This window comes from Anarhichas minor, unplaced genomic scaffold (assembly GCF_050575085.1).
Source record: "Anarhichas minor isolate MPS153535 unplaced genomic scaffold, ASM5057508v1 ptg000062l, whole genome shotgun sequence".
NCBI classification, from domain to species: Eukaryota; Metazoa; Chordata; class Actinopteri; order Perciformes; family Anarhichadidae; genus Anarhichas; species Anarhichas minor.
In genome coordinates this window covers 6,816,157-6,832,957 of record NW_027466508.1, presented here as the reverse complement: position 1 = coordinate 6,832,957, position 16,801 = coordinate 6,816,157, and the positions used below count along the sequence as shown (strand labels likewise).

The following is a 16,801-nucleotide window of genomic DNA, read 5'->3' as shown; positions in this document are numbered from 1 at the left end:
ACCTTTTTCCATCTAAAGCAGCAAACTGGTCATAAAAGAATAACAAATGAACATACCAAAAGGCAGCGAGGACGGTAAAGACCCGGTCAAGTTCATGTCGGAGCTGCTGCTGCAGGTGATGGGTCCCGATGTCTTCCCTGCGCCGCCTGAGCTGGAGAGAGCCCACCGGTCCACAACCTTCAGATCTGGCCAAGGAAAATTCCCTCGCACGTTCCTTGTTTGTTTCCACCTGATTTACCCCGCCCGACTACGCGTGATACACGGGGACGACGTGCTCACCTTTGATTCACCTGATGAAGCCCAGAAGTTTTACGATCAGAGGATTGATAAAGAGTAAAATACAAATACGTTTGCCTTGTTCTAGCTTGGAGATGGCAAATTACATGTAAACTGACTTGAAAATGTGAATTATTGCCTTTAAAATCATCCTGCCAACAGCCCTAGGACTCAAGGTATGGTTACTCTCACTAATGTTATTAATGGGCTATTCTTTGTAAAGAAAGTTGTTTTTTTGCCCTGTATTATTATTATTATTGTATCTTGAAGGTGTTAAGCTTGTTATATTCTGTGAATCACTGGGAGCCTTCTTGGCTAGAAGTATATCAAGAGGATGTACTACCAGAAATCTTTAGAAATAGTGTTCAGCCTGCAGCTTGCCTCAGAGAGGAACAATATAGGTTTAGTGGTAGTTTTGTTTGAGTGGGATAGGGTTATGGGATGGTACACCCCTAGATCTTTGCAGCTTGTATCTGCTTTTGCTCTCATTAGAGAGGTCACCCATGGAGCTGTACACTTTGTTGCAACGATTTTTGATTAAAAAAATGACTCTACCTTTTTTGATTAAACATGGAAAAATAACTAATGTGAGAAAGGCTGATGTGCGTTTCATTAGCTGGAATGTAAAAGTCCTTGGGTGGGACATGTGTTCCACTCAAATTTAAATTTAAAAACACATGGGACAGCTATACTGATACACAAAATAATTCAGTTCAGTTATTTAGTTATTAGTTAATATATAGTTAATCTGTTATTTCGGATCCACAGGGACGCTTTGTCATTGTATCAGGGCTCCTTTTCCACAAACCTGCCTACGTAGACACCCCTATCTACATTCATCTGTGTAGTTGGTGTGATTTTTCATTCGTTCCACTTAAAATAAATCTTAGTGCTTATATGGGATGTTGATGTAGGGTACAGTATATCAGTAAACAACTTAACTACTCTGAGGAAAATAATCTCTGGTTGCATGTGCATTTGTCTCCACCTTGTGGTTTTTGCACATCTGTCACTCTCGATATTTAAAAATCAATAAAATCAGAGCAGATGTGCACATGAAAACTAATCCTGGTTTTTCAGTAAGAATCACTTTAATTTTTAGGAAAGCAATTTACATATACAGATATTGGCACAAAAATATAAAATCTGTCATAAATCCTGTATTACATGTATTTTGTAACTTGTGGTGGGAAAAATCCCATACCCGCTTTGCGTGAGTCTTTTACTGGTGAAATAAAGAATCCCGAAAAAAACCAGAGGTTGCCTTTTGAGTATTTATTCTTTGCGCAGAGAAGATTCAATCATCACAACAGAATGCAAACAGTCTCAGTGAGGAAGAACCCCATGTAAAGTGAACGCACTTTCTTTATACAGAAGGAGCAACGGTGGGGGCAATGGTACAGACATTTTGGTCTCAAACTGATAGAAACAACAATGAAAAACAAACGTCCAGCAATCAAAAACAAGCGGTGGGACGACCTTGGTGCTGGAACATTCTCATACAACACAGTTACAGTTATCTTTGTGCGCCGGCAAGGTTGAATTCTTCTTTTGCGCACCAATCAGAAAGATACATCTGGGCATGTACGCCAACACAATGAAGGTCAACTGAGTTCAGAGAAAACTAAGTAGAAATATACACTCAGTAAAAATGTACCATTACAAACTCTCAAACCATTTTACATAATACTCGTGTCTTTCCTATAAGCAAAGTATTCGTTAGTACATCAGATACTACCTGAGAAAAAGTCCAATAGCCGCTGTCTTAAAGTTTGTTCTCCGGAAACATCTCATTAAACACTACATCTGTTTATCGATATATAAAGCAACACTTATAATAACACCATTATTAGACGGAATTAAGCAACAGCAGCATCTCCCGTCTACTACGTGTTATTTATCCATATTACTTTACTACACTCAAATAATATGAGTATTAGTAAAAAATATTTGTTTAGTCGCTGAGCTGAAGGTTTATTATCAAAAGTATTAATGCAGCTGGACTGAAAGCACAGTTTTTTGTACTCTAAGTTCCTACTCATAGTTTGATGTTTCCTGATACGATGGAGCAGTAGACCTGAGCCGTCAGCGGTAGGTAGCTCTTCTCTTTACCATCAAGGATGTAAATAGGGTCCTGGATACGCCCTGGATCGAAACTCTCCTCCACTAACTTCACTTTCATCTGCTTGAAAGTCCCTGTCACCTCCACTGCATTCTAGACAGACGACAGGCACAAAATACTCAGTCAAGTACAGTATCAAAATATCACTACTGCTTCTCATCACATGCTGCAGACACTGTGAGAAACATGCATCGTCCAATATTGACAAGTGATAGAAACATTCCTTTACAACAGAACAATGTTTGTTTTTCAAATATTTTGTATTATTTCAATTTAATATACAGTTTCTACCAAAAGTGAAATGCAGTAAAGTGTGTATGAGATAAACATACCTGTATTCTTATAAAGCGAGGTCGGGCATATGAAGGCAGGTAGTTAACCACATGGTTATATATTCTACTTCCATCAAACTGGGCACCTTCATTCACAGTGACAGCTGCCATCCCTATCCGGCCCTCATGTCCTACATTGCCAGACAAAATTGAAACAGAGAAAGCCTTTCTTTACCAATTCCTTAACAAATCAATGTCTCTCTTCAATGTTCTGCCATTTGTAATGACATGACAAAATGTACAGAGGAAATGACCGCTACCTGGCACTTGGACTCCATAAACGTTGGCCTCTTTGAGACAATCACTGAGCGTCAGGATGTCAGACACCTCGTTTGTGGCCACATTCTCACCTTTCCACCTGTTGAACAAACAAGTTGCAACTCATATCGATTTTGATTTGGTTTATAAAAAGTACAATTGACAAAATACTCGCGTGAGAAACAAACCATAACAATAAGGTTGTACATTAAGTGTTGCAGGACTGTCTCGTAAAAATTCTCCAGTTTAGATAGTTGTGGTAGAAAGAGAGTTGTAATAATAATGGATTGCATCTCAAACGGGAAGTAGATCATCATTTCAATACAAAAGAAAAACAAAAGCACATTTTGGAGAAAAAAAAACGAATAAACCTTGTGTTTTTTTTTATTTAATAATTTTTTTTTTTTCTAAATTTATACAAAAAGTGGCAGAATTTCTCTTAAACCTGCTGCAGCTATATTAACGAGTAAAGAGATTCTACTCTACATTAAAATCACTGTGTACATGAGTTCTGTACCTGAATGTGTCACCTACACGATCCTGAAAGTAAATGAAGTTGTCTTTATCAATCTTCATTAGGTCTCCACTGTTGAAGTAAAGATCTCCCTTCTTGAGAACATTGCGAAGTCTTTTCCTTTCCGTTTGTTCCTCGTTCTGGGCGTATCCCACGAAAGGAGCGATGTCTGTGATCTTCGACACCAGCAGTCCTGTCTCACCTTAAGGAAAAAGACAGCCAGACATGTCTTTTACAGCCGTTGTCTATCAATGGAATACTTTCCCCATCTTCGGGGTCCTAATTTAGTTGGTAAAAAGCCCCTGCTGTCTACAAGATCCAGATGTTATATCGAGGGTCATGGTGCATAAAATAAGCATATGCATATATATCAAGTTTAGGCTGGAGTTTCTTCACCTTTGAGCGACTCCACACAGAGGCCGTTAGCATCTCGAATCGGTTCATCCCGCTCCGTGTCGTACTTAATAAGAGTGAAGGGAAACAGCTTCTACAGGAGTAAAGAAGTAAAGACATTAGAGTTGCTTTATATGCATTATACAGTTGAATAAAAATAATCTATTGACAGACATCACATTCTAATAAATGACATATGTGTGATTCCAACAAATGTATATATATATATACTTACCTACTTTTACACACACACTTATTAATTGGCTGTAATTGATAGCAGGACGAATGTTGACAGAATATTTTTTTATTTTTCCATTCTTACCTGATGAAAAAAGTTAACTCGCCCAATAGCTCCAATTTTCCCGGCGTAGTTGACAAATCCCACATTTCCCTCTGTGGAGGCGTAAAACTCTCGGACCTGAATGTTTCCAAAGCGATTGAGAAACTCCCTCCATATCTCTGCTCTGATCCCGTTGCCAATGGCCATTCTTACTTTATGTTCCTTGTCATTTTCTTTCTGCATTGTCACATAAAAAAAAGAAAATTAATAGATCAAGCATTTTGCAAATATTACAAAAATACATGATTAATAGTTGCTGATAATTGACTGACTGTAAAAATCTTATCAAACATAGAAGAAATAGTGGAGGTGGGGCCAAAAAACACCTGTCAGCAGTTTTTAAGGGGGTTTGTAAAATGTGAGAATGCACTGCTTTTAAACACCAGGGGTGCAAACTCATCAGGGGTGAAAAGGTGGCTAAGAGGCGACCACCCAGAAATATTTTGAACATTGAAGAGAGACATTGATTTGTTAAGGAATTGGTAAAGAAATGCTTTGTTTGTTTCAATTTTGTCTGGCAATGTAGGACATGAGGGCCGGATAGGGATGGCAGCTGTCACTGTGAATGAAGGTGCACTACTGGGCACCTTCATTCACAGTGACAGCTGCCATCCCCATCCCTATGGAAGTAGGATATATAACCATGTGGTTAACTACCTGCCTTCATATGCCCGACCTCGCTTTATAAGAATACAGGTATGTTTATCTCATACACACTTTACTGCATTTCACTTTTGGTAGAAACTGTATATTAAATTGAAATAATACAAAATATTTGAAAAACAAACATTGTTCTGTTGTAAAGGAATGTTTCTATCACTTGTCAATATTGGACGATGCATGTTTCTCACAGTGTCTGCAGCATGTGATGAGAAGCAGTAGTGATATTTTGATACTGTACTTGACTGAGTATTTTGTGCCTGTCGTCTGTCTAGAATGCAGTGGAGGTGACAGGGACTTTCAAGCAGATGAAAGTGAAGTTAGTGGAGGAGAGTTTCGATCCAGGGCGTATCCAGGACCCTATTTACATCCTTGATGGTAAAGAGAAGAGCTACCTACCGCTGACGGCTCAGGTCTACTGCTCCATCGTATCAGGAAACATCAAACTATGAGTAGGAACTTAGAGTACAAAAAACTGTGCTTTCAGTCCAGCTGCATTAATACTTTTGATAATAAACCTTCAGCTCAGCGACTAAACAAATATTTTTTACTAATACTCATATTATTTGAGTGTAGTAAAGTAATATGGATAAATAACACGTAGTAGACGGGAGATGCTGCTGTTGCTTAATTCCGTCTAATAATGGTGTTATTATAAGTGTTGCTTTATATATCGATAAACAGATGTAGTGTTTAATGAGATGTTTCCGGAGAACAAACTTTAAGACATTGGACTTTTTCTCAGGTAGTATCTGATGTACTAACGAATACTTTGCTTATAGGAAAGACACGAGTATCATGTAAAATGGTTTGAGAGTTTGTAATGGTACATTTTTACTGAGTGCATATTTCTACTTAGTTTTCTCTGAACTCAGTTGACCTTCATTGTGTTGGCGTACATGCCCAGATGTATCTTTCTGATTGTTGCGCGAAAGAAGAATTCAACCTTGCCGGCGCGCAAAGATAACTGTAACTGTGTTGTATGAGAATGTTCCAGCACCAAGGTCGTCCCACCGCTTGTTTTTGATTGCTGGACGTTTGTTTTTCATTGTTGTTTCTATCAGTTTGAGACCAAAATGTCTGTACCATTGCCCCCACCGTTGCTCCTTCTGTATAAAGAAAGTGCGTTCACTTTACACGGGGTTCTTCCTCACTGAGACTGTTTGCATTCTGTTGTGATGATTGAATCTTCTCTGCGCAAAGAATAAATACTCAAAAGGCAACCTCTGGTTTTTTTCAGTATTCTATATTTCAGCATTAAAAGACTCACGCAAAGCGGGTATGGGATTTTTCCCACCACAAACTTGGCGTCACAAACAGGATCCCGTGAAAGATCGTCAAGAGCCAACAGAGGTCGGTGAACTGGCCCTTCAGAAGGAGACTCCTTCTGCCTCTACCTCCAAACAAAATTAAGAGAGAGAGGCCCGAACCGGCTCCTGATCGTCTTCACTGGGATCCTGATGGACCTGTTGAGTCCAAATAACTACAAATTCTAATTTGGTGAGTTGCTGAAACTTTGATAATTGATCAAGGAAGACCATATCGTGAGAATGTAAGCAAATCTGTCCGTTATTATTCACATTGGGGTTTTATTTCGTTTTGTGGGTTTATTGTGGATGTTGGTTAACCTCGTATCTTAGCGTTTTTCTGAGCAGTGGCGATTGGGTTACTGGAAAACAGGGGTGAGTGTTTGACAGTCACGTTGAATACCTTAAAGGTTAAATATCTTCTGGGTAGACGTTAAACATTGAAGTCCTTTGACCTAAGAGACTAAAAGTCCGTAGGGATAAATGTTGTCTGGAGAAGGAGGACTGGAAAACGAGGATGAGTGCTTAGTGTTGCATGTTGTAGACCTTAGAGGGAGGTAGACGTTAAGCATTGAAGTCCTTTGGCCTAAGACTGTAACACTAGGGGTGAGTGTTTGGTGTCTTTTTTAAGGGGGTTTGTAAAATGTGAGAATGCACTGCTTTTAAACACCAGGGGTGCAAACTCATCTGGGGTGAAAAGGTGGCAAAGAGGCGACCACCCAGAAATATTTTTCTTTTTAAAATCAGCTTAAAAATATTGATTTTAACATGAAGAAACTGTAATCATTTTACATTAATAAACTTATCGTAGATTACAGTAGGTACACTGTAAAATAGCAGTTTCATGCTGGCAACCAGGACCTCGTAGGCCCCAAATAACTCTACACGTTGATCTACACGACTTACACATTACCTTTTTTGGATTTAAAACGGCGATTTTTGACAAAAGGTGACAAGTTGAAGCCTGAAACACACATACGATAGTGCTTCATAATACAGACATCAGTCATCTAATTAGGCTATTAATTAGGATCATCTCTGATCAAGTGGCTAATCCCTGTCTATGTGTGAGAATTTCCTCTGTACATTTTGTCATGTCATTACAAATGGCAGAACATTGAAGAGAGACATTGATTTGTTAAGGAATTGGTAAAGAAATGCTTTGTTTGTTTCAATTTTGTCTGGCAATGTAGGACATGAGGGCCGGATAGGGATGGCAGCTGTCACTGTGAATGAAGGTGCCCAGTAGTGGAAGTAGGATATATAACCATGTGGTTAACTACCTGCCTTCATATGCCCGACCTCGCTTTATAAGAATACAGGTATGTTTATCTCATACACACTTTACTGCATTTCACTTTTGGTAGAAACTGTATATTAAATTGAAATAATACAAAATATTTGAAAAACAAACATTGTTCTGTTGTAAAGGAATGTTTCTATCACTTGTCAATATTGGACGATGCATGTTTCTCACAGTGTCTGCAGCATGTGATGAGAAGCAGTAGTGATATTTTGATACTGTACTTGACTGAGTATTTTGTGCCTGTCGTCTGTCTAGAATGCAGTGGAGGTGACAGGGACTTTCAAGCAGATGAAAGTGAAGTTAGTGGAGGAGAGTTTCGATCCAGGGCGTATCCAGGACCCTATTTACATCCTTGATGGTAAAGAGAAGAGCTACCTACCGCTGACGGCTCAGGTCTACTGCTCCATCGTATCAGGAAACATCAAACTATGAGTAGGAACTTAGAGTACAAAAAACTGTGCTTTCAGTCCAGCTGCATTAATACTTTTGATAATGAACCTTCAGCTCAGCGACTAAACAAATATTTTTTACTAATACTCATATTATTTGAGTGTAGTAAAGTAATATGGATAAATAACACGTAGTAGACGGGAGATGCTGCTGTTGCTTAATTCCGTCTAATAATGGTGTTATTATAAGTGTTGCTTTATATATCGATAAACAGATGTAGTGTTTAATGAGATGTTTCCGGAGAACAAACTTTAAGACATTGGACTTTTTCTCAGGTAGTATCTGATGTACTAACGAATACTTTGCTTTTAGGAAAGACACGAGTATCATGTAAAATGGTTTGAGAGTTTGTAATGGTACATTTTTACTGAGTGTATATTTCTACTTAGTTTTCTCTGAACTCAGTTGAACTTCATTGTGTTGGCGTACATAAAGGTGCATCAATGTCTGGTACATGTCCTCTGCAATACGGGAAGGCGCCTCATTCTCTGCCGCTGCCCTATATGGCAGGCAGATTCCTTGTCTTATGTTATTGCCCTATATGGAATCGTTTTATGTCACAGCGGGCGCTTTCCTCTTACAGAGACATGTTAGAATATTTTTTACCGTTACATTTGATATGGTCTTCCTAAATTAAGGCCAGCATCTATTCCTAGTGGTGACCAGATACAGACAGGCCCCTCTTCTGACTCGAGGTCAAACGGTAAATCGAGACTGCACTTCATGTGATGCAATTAGATACTCTGAATGGCCATACATGTAGGCAGAATGTGTACAGTTCTCCTAAATACAGTAGATACATCTTTGAGTGATATGAAAAGTATGCAATGCTACTTGAAAAATGTCAGTTTATCATATTAGCACGATGTTAGCATGATATTGACATGCATGCATAGTGTTTCATGCTGTTCAAACCCCTTACACATAATGACGTAGAAGGCTGTAACCCAGGGGTTTCAAACTCAAGGCCCGCGGGCCGAAGACGGCCCGCCACGTCATTTTATGTGGCCCGCGAATCCACCAGCAAAAAAATTTTAAAAAGTTTAAAAAATAAATAAAAATAATAATAATTCTAACAGTTTCAATTGGGCCTTCGCGGCCCGACGTTGTCGGTTGCTCGGGCCCTAATAAAATAACAATTAAAAGTTAGACTTGATAATAAAAATATCCCCATAGTCGGCATTATGAGATAGAAAGTCAAAATGATGATAGAAAGTCATAATTCTGAGATAGAAAGTCGAAGTTATGAGATACTTAAACACACAGTCATAGAAGCAGCTCTTTGGTTACTGTACATTTGACATGGAATGTATTGTGAGTACATTGAAGACTACTTTAAACGTGGCTTTACAACACATGAAATACTTCACGTGAGATTGTGCAAACGCACCCTTGAAAGGATTTTGAGCATTGAACAAAGTTATTATAATAACTTGTTTGATATTTGTCTTTGATATTTTCTTTAATAGTTTGATCTTTGATAGAGTAATGTGGGTTTCTTAACCCTAAATTAAAAGGATTTAAGTTATAATAACGGAAATGTGCTTAAATATATTTTTACATTTATATAACTGCATGTACAATATTTTTACACTTGAATAAACAATAATCAAATGCAGAGACAGTTATTTACCAACATGTTAGGAGTAGTTACATTTAGACCGTCTTACATTTACAACCAGCCCTTTGAGGGCGACCGTGACGCTGATGTGGCCCCAGAGTAAAGATGAGTTTGAGACCCCTGCTGTAACCCGATAGTTGAGATTTAACGATTTCTATTTTTGTAAGCCAGCTGTGCGGCGCTGTGGGAATGTACTGATTTGGAAAGTTATCTCTGACTGGATGTGTCTCAGTGGCAGCTTGCTGCAGCCGGTTCACAGTACTCTGTCTCAGCAGCTGTCTCTATTGAAAGGAGTTTTCCACTAAGACGGAAGAGAGGAGGCATGGTTCTACAGTGCCATGCCAAAGATCTTATGTGGGCTTGTTTGCCTTGCAATCACTCTACTAAATGAAAAACTGGCATTTAATTAAGAGATACATGGTAATTAACAATGGGGCCGGACCAATATTATCAATCCGTCAGCATACGATATATCAAATATGAGACATCAGGTACGACAGTTTACTTATGACATTATGACAGCTCCGTCACAACCACAGATGACTAAAACTGCAATTATATCAATTTTAATCGTCCCTTAAATTGTACATTCTGTCCCACAAATATGTTCCTTTGAAGGCATTTTCTATTTGTCCCTGATTAAGAGGGAGGGAGACCTTTACCTCCTGCCAGCCCTAGAGGAATGCCAGTGGTTTAGGTTTCAGATGACACCTAAACCAGTGTCACATGATCAACTGTCACATGATCAAGACACTGCTGCAGAGGCTTTTCAACATAGAATGACTTATACTTAGAGGCATAAAGAAAACTAAAGGGCAACTTAAAATAGTTACAAAATACTACTATCAGTCTTCAAAATCTGCAAAACAAATATTATTCCTACTTAACCAATGCTGAAACATTGTAACGCTGCTTAGTTTTGCAGTTCTGAGCTCTGCGTGGCTGCAGCAACACTATGTAAAAGGCTGAGAACAGTGAAAATCATTTTATAAAAGGAGTGGACTCCGTTAGCCCTCTCCGGCTGCCTTCCGGGCTACACTGAAGCCCTTACTATCATTGATTTATTTAATCAATTCTCTTTACTATTATTATTATTATTTATTTTGTTTGTTATTGTTATTATTTATTTATGTACGTATTAAACTAACTTATGAATATTATTACCATTTATTTACTTATCTATTTATTTATTTCTCTCTCCTCCTCCTCCTGAAACATACCTGTTATTTAAATATGAATATATGACAAACTTATACAACCCACTTTGATATATGCACACAAACCCAGGCAATACTCCCACTCAAAAAAACAACTAAAAACCTGAACCATGTTTAAATGATGATGTCTTTTTCATACGTCTTGTGTTGATCCCTGAATATTTCGTGACATCTTTGTCCGTCTATTTGTCACCTGTTTGTACTATGTCGCCCTGACGAAGTAAAATAAACGAGAACAATAATAAATTTACCTTTGGTGTACTGCAGAGGTAACGCATCACCTCTCCTATGTACTGCACAACAGTCACACTGTATTTCCTGCAGTCGTCCCAAAACTGAGAGGCAGAGAACTTCCTCTTCAGAATGATAGTTGACCCTTCAGAATAAGACAGCAAAAAAAGAAAATTAGATTATGAGCTAATCAGCATAAAAATGGGATGACAATAGATTCAGATCCATTTTTAAGGCTTTCCTTTCAGCATGTTCTGCACTGTATTTTGACTTGCATTAAAGATGAATTGCTGTACTTTATGTTAAGGTTGAACATTTCCAAAACACTCATGCCAACAATATTAAACTATGTAATTTATCAATTTATTAAGGACGGTGATTGTTCTGCAGCGGTGTTGGATATCTCCTAAGATGTGTGTAACTCAGGCTGCTAACCCAGACATATAGGGATGTGAACTTTAGTCTATTTAGAAATAAGTAGTTAGAAATTAGAGGTAATCTGGTTGTGGTTGACCCAGCTCTGTTCAGATTACCGATTCACAGCGACAAAGGACTCTTTCATTTAGTTTCCCACAGGGACAGAAAAACCAGCGGGAGGAGGAGGAGGATCAGGGGCATCACTTTTTGTGAAGTGTTGAAACGAGTTCAATTCGGTTTACAATTTTGCAGCACTGTAGCCTCATATTTAGGTTGCTGGTGAGAATCCTATAGGGGTCTTGTAACAGAGTGCCATGTGTCTCAAATCTGCATAATAACAAGTGATTCCTCTATACCTAGTCAGGGATCGCAGGTGGGAAGCCAGTGAAGGATCAAATCGTTGTCAAAACAATGAATCATTGTATGTTAACTGTCGTGGTTGTTCTTCGAAAACCATGCATCTCCAAAACGTCAACAAGAGCTAATAACAACAGCTTTGTGACAACACATTTTTCTACTTATCCAATGGCATTTTGAAATGATTTATTGAGCTTAGGAAGTAGAGACCCATGGTTTTCTTAGGACACTGATTATGTCAATGATGTATGACGACAAACTGAACCTGGATCTGCCATAAATCATCCATCGCTTCTCAACAATGTTGCACCTGTGACCTGTTTGCTTTCACACTAGGATGGATAGTTTGACATTCAGCTTGCATTAAAAATAAAAATCACTGGCTTGCAGTTGGAGCCCTTTGGGGTCAACTTGGTGAACTCGAGGACGGATATTGAACCGTGGCAAAGCCTTTGGTGCCGATTTTTAACCCTTGCTGCAGTCTGAATTTGAAACAGTTTGGCCTGAAATAAAATAACTATAGAGTTTTTGTACAGCAAGCCTTGAATGTAAAACAACCTAAAAACTCCATGTTAGCTCAGTAAAGTGAGTATTAATTTGTGTTGGGAACGTAGAGGAGCGTGTTTGGTTATCAGCATCTAAGAAACTAAATTCTTGACATCAATAGAATTATTAATGTCAGTAACAATCATTAATGATTATTAATAATAACGGGGCACCACCCTGCGAACAGGGACCAATAACCAAACAATAAAACTAAGTCTCATAATTAGCGTTCACTCATAATGTCAATAGTCTGAGTACTATTACACATTCAGAGTGAAAGTGAAGGTTTAAGTTCGAGCACAGGCCACTACATCCAGTTATTATTACACACATATGCACAAGTAATCACAGACAACTGCTCTTTAAAATATAACAGAGTTTATTAAATAAAATAATAAATGATCAAATCAAGTAATATCAAAATAAACAAACACTATCATACAATTATATGTCTAATACCTAAAGTCAAATGAATAAAGTGGGGTAAGGATATGTATATAGATATATGTACATGTGTGAGTGTGTGTGTGTGGAAACAAAGGGGGGGGGCCTACTCAAACAGTGATGGTACGTAACCTAAAAAGGGGCGTGTGAGCCTACAAGCAAAGATGGCGGAGTCTATTGACCCGCGACAAGATAGCTGAGAGGTGGCTACGTGTAACCACGTGGGACGGCGCACAATGTGGGTTGGGACAATAGATTACGCGACCACGTGTCTGAGAGGTTCACCCAAAATCAGTGAATCTAACTATGTGTGTGCGGGTTAGTAGGAAGAGAGGGAGAGAGAGAGAGAGAGAGAGAGAGAGAGAGAGAGGAACTCTGAGCGCGGTGCTCAGCGCTGCAGTGAGAATGTGAGGAACAGCTGATCACTCGTAAACTCTGCGGTCGGATTCTGAACCGACCGGTCACGCTTGTACGGTGATAGTTGCGGTTCTAGATCTCACTCACAGAGCCGATTTAAAGAACAGAGAATAAAACCAAACAAAATAAAATAATCCCCAAAACAAAACACATCTTTATCACTGCGGTGAGATGCGAGTATTGCTCTCTTATCACCCCGAAACTCGGTCGGCGAGACGAGGCTTCGCCACCGTGGTTTTGGTCTTTGAAGTGATAAAATCACAACCTCCACATCCACTAGCAGCGACGGATCTAATGCAAACAGTTACGGCAGGAAATACACAATATAACGGGACTCCGTGGTCCGCGATGCTTGCGCAATAACACGTTATAACACGACAGTAACTTAACGTAACAAGACACAGGAATAACAACGACATAACGAATAGGCTAAATTAAGCTAATGCTATGCTAAGCTAAGCTAGGCCCAGATACCAGTAACTCTTACTTGTAGAAGCTTCGTTCGGTAGGGTACGTTTCCCGTGGTGGGGATCACTCGGTCCTCGAGTAGCCGCTGGCTCTCGGTGGCGCGGCCTCGGGGCTGGCTGGCGCAGACTCGGCCTCCTCGCTGCAGAGAGGGGCTTTTTAACTTCGGCTGAGGGACGAGGTTTGGGTCGTCCTTCCCGGAAATCTTCGGCGAGGAAAGATTGTTACCTTCTGCCGGCGGTGTGTACACAAAAAGGGTGGGAGAACGGGGCATAGGAGTTATCCGTTCTCGCACTACAGGATCCAAAACTCAAAATAAAACACAGTCTGTTTGACCAGCGAATGTTGCATGTGACCTGATAGGATTTGATGAGGCCGCGGTTCCTCGTGGATCTTCTTGTCCCCTGGACGAGTCCGGAGTGAAGAGGCCTTGTGGACCTCCTGACACCAGCGCGTGTCCGGGGTGAAGAGAGCCTTGTGGATCTCCTTACACCAGCGGTGTCTGGACGGAAGAGAAAGAATTCTAGCTGTGCTCAGGCTTATAAACCAGGTGGCACAACCAGTGGGGGGCCCTTTCTTGGCCAATGAGGGACCAGCATCAGGTTTCTGCTGTGCTGGGAGGTGTAGTCATTCATCTTGGAGTTTTCCATCAGACGTTGTATGACAGGAAGGAGCATGGGTGCTTCTAGACTAGGGCCAGATCCCAACATCCCCCCTTTGGTCTGAAGAGCGGGGTGCTGGCCACGGTCTTTAGAGCAAACCAAGGGCTGGCACGTGCATCCATGTGGTATCACACTGTCCATGTATTCCGGGAACCTGAAGAGGTTAGACAGTCCAAGTATTCCGGGAACCAAAAGCAGTGGTTAAAACAGTCAGTGTTCAGTGTTCATAGAGTTCATGGAGTTCAGAGTTCATAGGGTTCAGAGTTCATTGGAGTTCAGAGTTCATTGGTATCTGGGCTGATGACTAGGGTGGCATCTGGGCAGATGACTTTAACTACCTCTACCTACATCTACTATCATACACAATTCAAATCATAGGTGAGCAAAAACATTATTCCCAAATAATTCAATCGCTAATCATGATTTTGTGATAATCCTAGCATTGCGGTATAGTGTCAAAGAAAGTAACAACCCAAATAAAACAAAACAAAACACAAAAGAGAGAAGAGTAGAAAGAATAGAAGCAGGTGAGGGGGGAAACAGTGGTTACTGGTTCTACTCCTAGTCGGGACTGGAGTCCGTCGGCGGAGCCGTCGCAGTTTGGTTAAAACGTGGGGTTACGAATAGGAGGGAATCCAGTCTGGTCTGTAGCTTCTGGATGTATTTGTACATAATATGTGCGTTTATCTCTCTCTGATCGGTACAATTAGAGCGAGTTCTATGTCTAAGTTTTAGGATCTATCGCTATTGGAATTGCGCTGCCAAGACTATGGGCCAGAGGTACCTGTGAGGGTTGCATAACAGTAGTGGTAGCAGATTTAAGGATTTTGTTAACACGGTCTAGGGTGACCAGCTAGACTGGGGTTTAGAGCGGCTCAAGCTGTTGACAGATGAGCTGTTCTTTGATGAGGTCCTGCATTAAATCTGACTGCTACGGCATAGGTTATGTCTTCCTTGGTCACTTCTGGTAGAGTCTCTAAAGCATGCAAAGGGTTATTTATGAGAGTGAAGCGTAAGTTTACAGTCACAATGAAAGTTTTTCAGGTCTTGTAAATGTTCTGGTTGAAGTTGGATTTGTTAGCGGTTAGTGCATGCCTACAGGGCGAGTTGAAGCATGCAGTTAAACGTTAGTAGTCAATGGTAAGCCGGATTTTCTGGTTGGTTTCAACACTGGCTAGATTGGCGAGTTGCACTCCCTGCGAAGTGCATCTCTCTAAGTTTCTGTTGTCAGAGCCTTCCCCCCTCAAGCTGTTCAAGTGGCGAGGGTGCATACCACCACGTCACCGCCAGCACTCAGGGAAGCGTCGAGAACGGCTTCATTCTGTAGTGTGTCATGGCGGGTAATGATGACATTTCCCCCGCCCCTCCCCCCTAATTAGAGATGGAGACAGGTCCCCCGCGCAAATCAAGTTCAGTTCCCTAAAGCGGGGCAGGAGCTGGAAGAAAAACCTCGTGCACTAGGCATCTTCTGTCCCCTGCGGCACTGGCGACTTGACACGCCCGGGCGATGACTCGGCTGAAAGAAGGCGGTGGCTTCGTTGAACAAACTGGAGGTGGATCACGCTGACAGAGCAGGATAAACAAGACTTAGCTGACAAAGGATTTTCCGAACTAGGGTGCTGGAAGGGCCTCTAAGGTTGTGGTACCCTAGAGGTGTATGCGAAAGGTGGGGGGGACACATTAGGTTCGTTTCTGACCTGGAATCGAGTAGAGCAAGTGTGTTATGGCCCCCCAGTATGACTGAAATATATATATACACAACGGGCATTGTCTTTGTGAGCAAGGTCGCCCAAGAAGGTTAAAGAACAGGGGGGGGCGCGCAATTGGGAGTGGTCGTTTCAGGGAGTGTGCCGAGTTCTCTTCCCCACCCTACTAAGTAGACTTGAGCAGCAGAGGGGAAGGTCACTTGGCTTAGTCAGGTGGGCTGCGAGTCGGTGTCGGGTTTTCTGACGAGTGCGGTGGCATTACCTGATTTGGACCCTGAGACAGTCATCAATACTCGAGTAGCGAATATTTGGATCGAAGCGCTCTACGTCCTTCGTGTGGGACTCTATGTGATAGGTGCGCAGGCCCTGCGCGCGGAGAGGGCCTAAACCGTCTGAATCGCCATAATTATTAAAATCAAGGGGAGGGTGATCTACCTCTCCCCGCGTGGGAGAGGGCGTTCGTTCTAGGCGTACACTTGACCTATGCGGAATGTCTCGCTCGCCTGTGGAAGTGGGCTCGGACCCACTTAGGTCACTCAGGACCTGGGAGTACTCCCCCCTTCTCCTGTCATCAGAGAGGGCGAGTTTGAGGAGACCAGCAGCTGCATCTTGTGGTGCAGGGTTGTCTGGCTCCTGGTGAGCTTCTGCTCCTAACCTGTACGGTTTTTGACTGCCCATTTTACTTCTTTGTAAATGGCAACAGTGGTTAGAATTCCCTACTGTTAGTAAGAAAAACGGTTAGTGTTTACGGTTAATGCAG

At 41.0% G+C, this 16,801-nt stretch overlaps 1 protein-coding gene across 2 annotated transcripts in view; it reads right to left on the bottom strand.

The window, feature by feature from the left end:
* Positions 1-2,314: 2,314 nt before the first annotated feature.
* The window catches only part of LOC142933543 (long-chain fatty acid transport protein 2), a 36,613-nt gene continuing 22,126 nt past the window's right edge, over positions 2,315-16,801 (bottom strand). For both annotated transcript variants that reach the window (XM_076077669.1, XM_076077670.1), the window contains 7 exons: positions 11,048-11,172; positions 4,218-4,412; positions 3,899-3,989; positions 3,506-3,704; positions 2,991-3,088; positions 2,731-2,861; positions 2,315-2,491 (listed from right to left, as the gene is read on the bottom strand). In XM_076077669.1, the coding sequence (XP_075933784.1) occupies positions 2,315-2,491; positions 2,731-2,861; positions 2,991-3,088; positions 3,506-3,704; positions 3,899-3,989; positions 4,218-4,412; positions 11,048-11,172 (1,016 nt within the window). The remainder of the gene's footprint in view (positions 2,492-2,730; positions 2,862-2,990; positions 3,089-3,505; positions 3,705-3,898; positions 3,990-4,217; positions 4,413-11,047; positions 11,173-16,801) is intronic.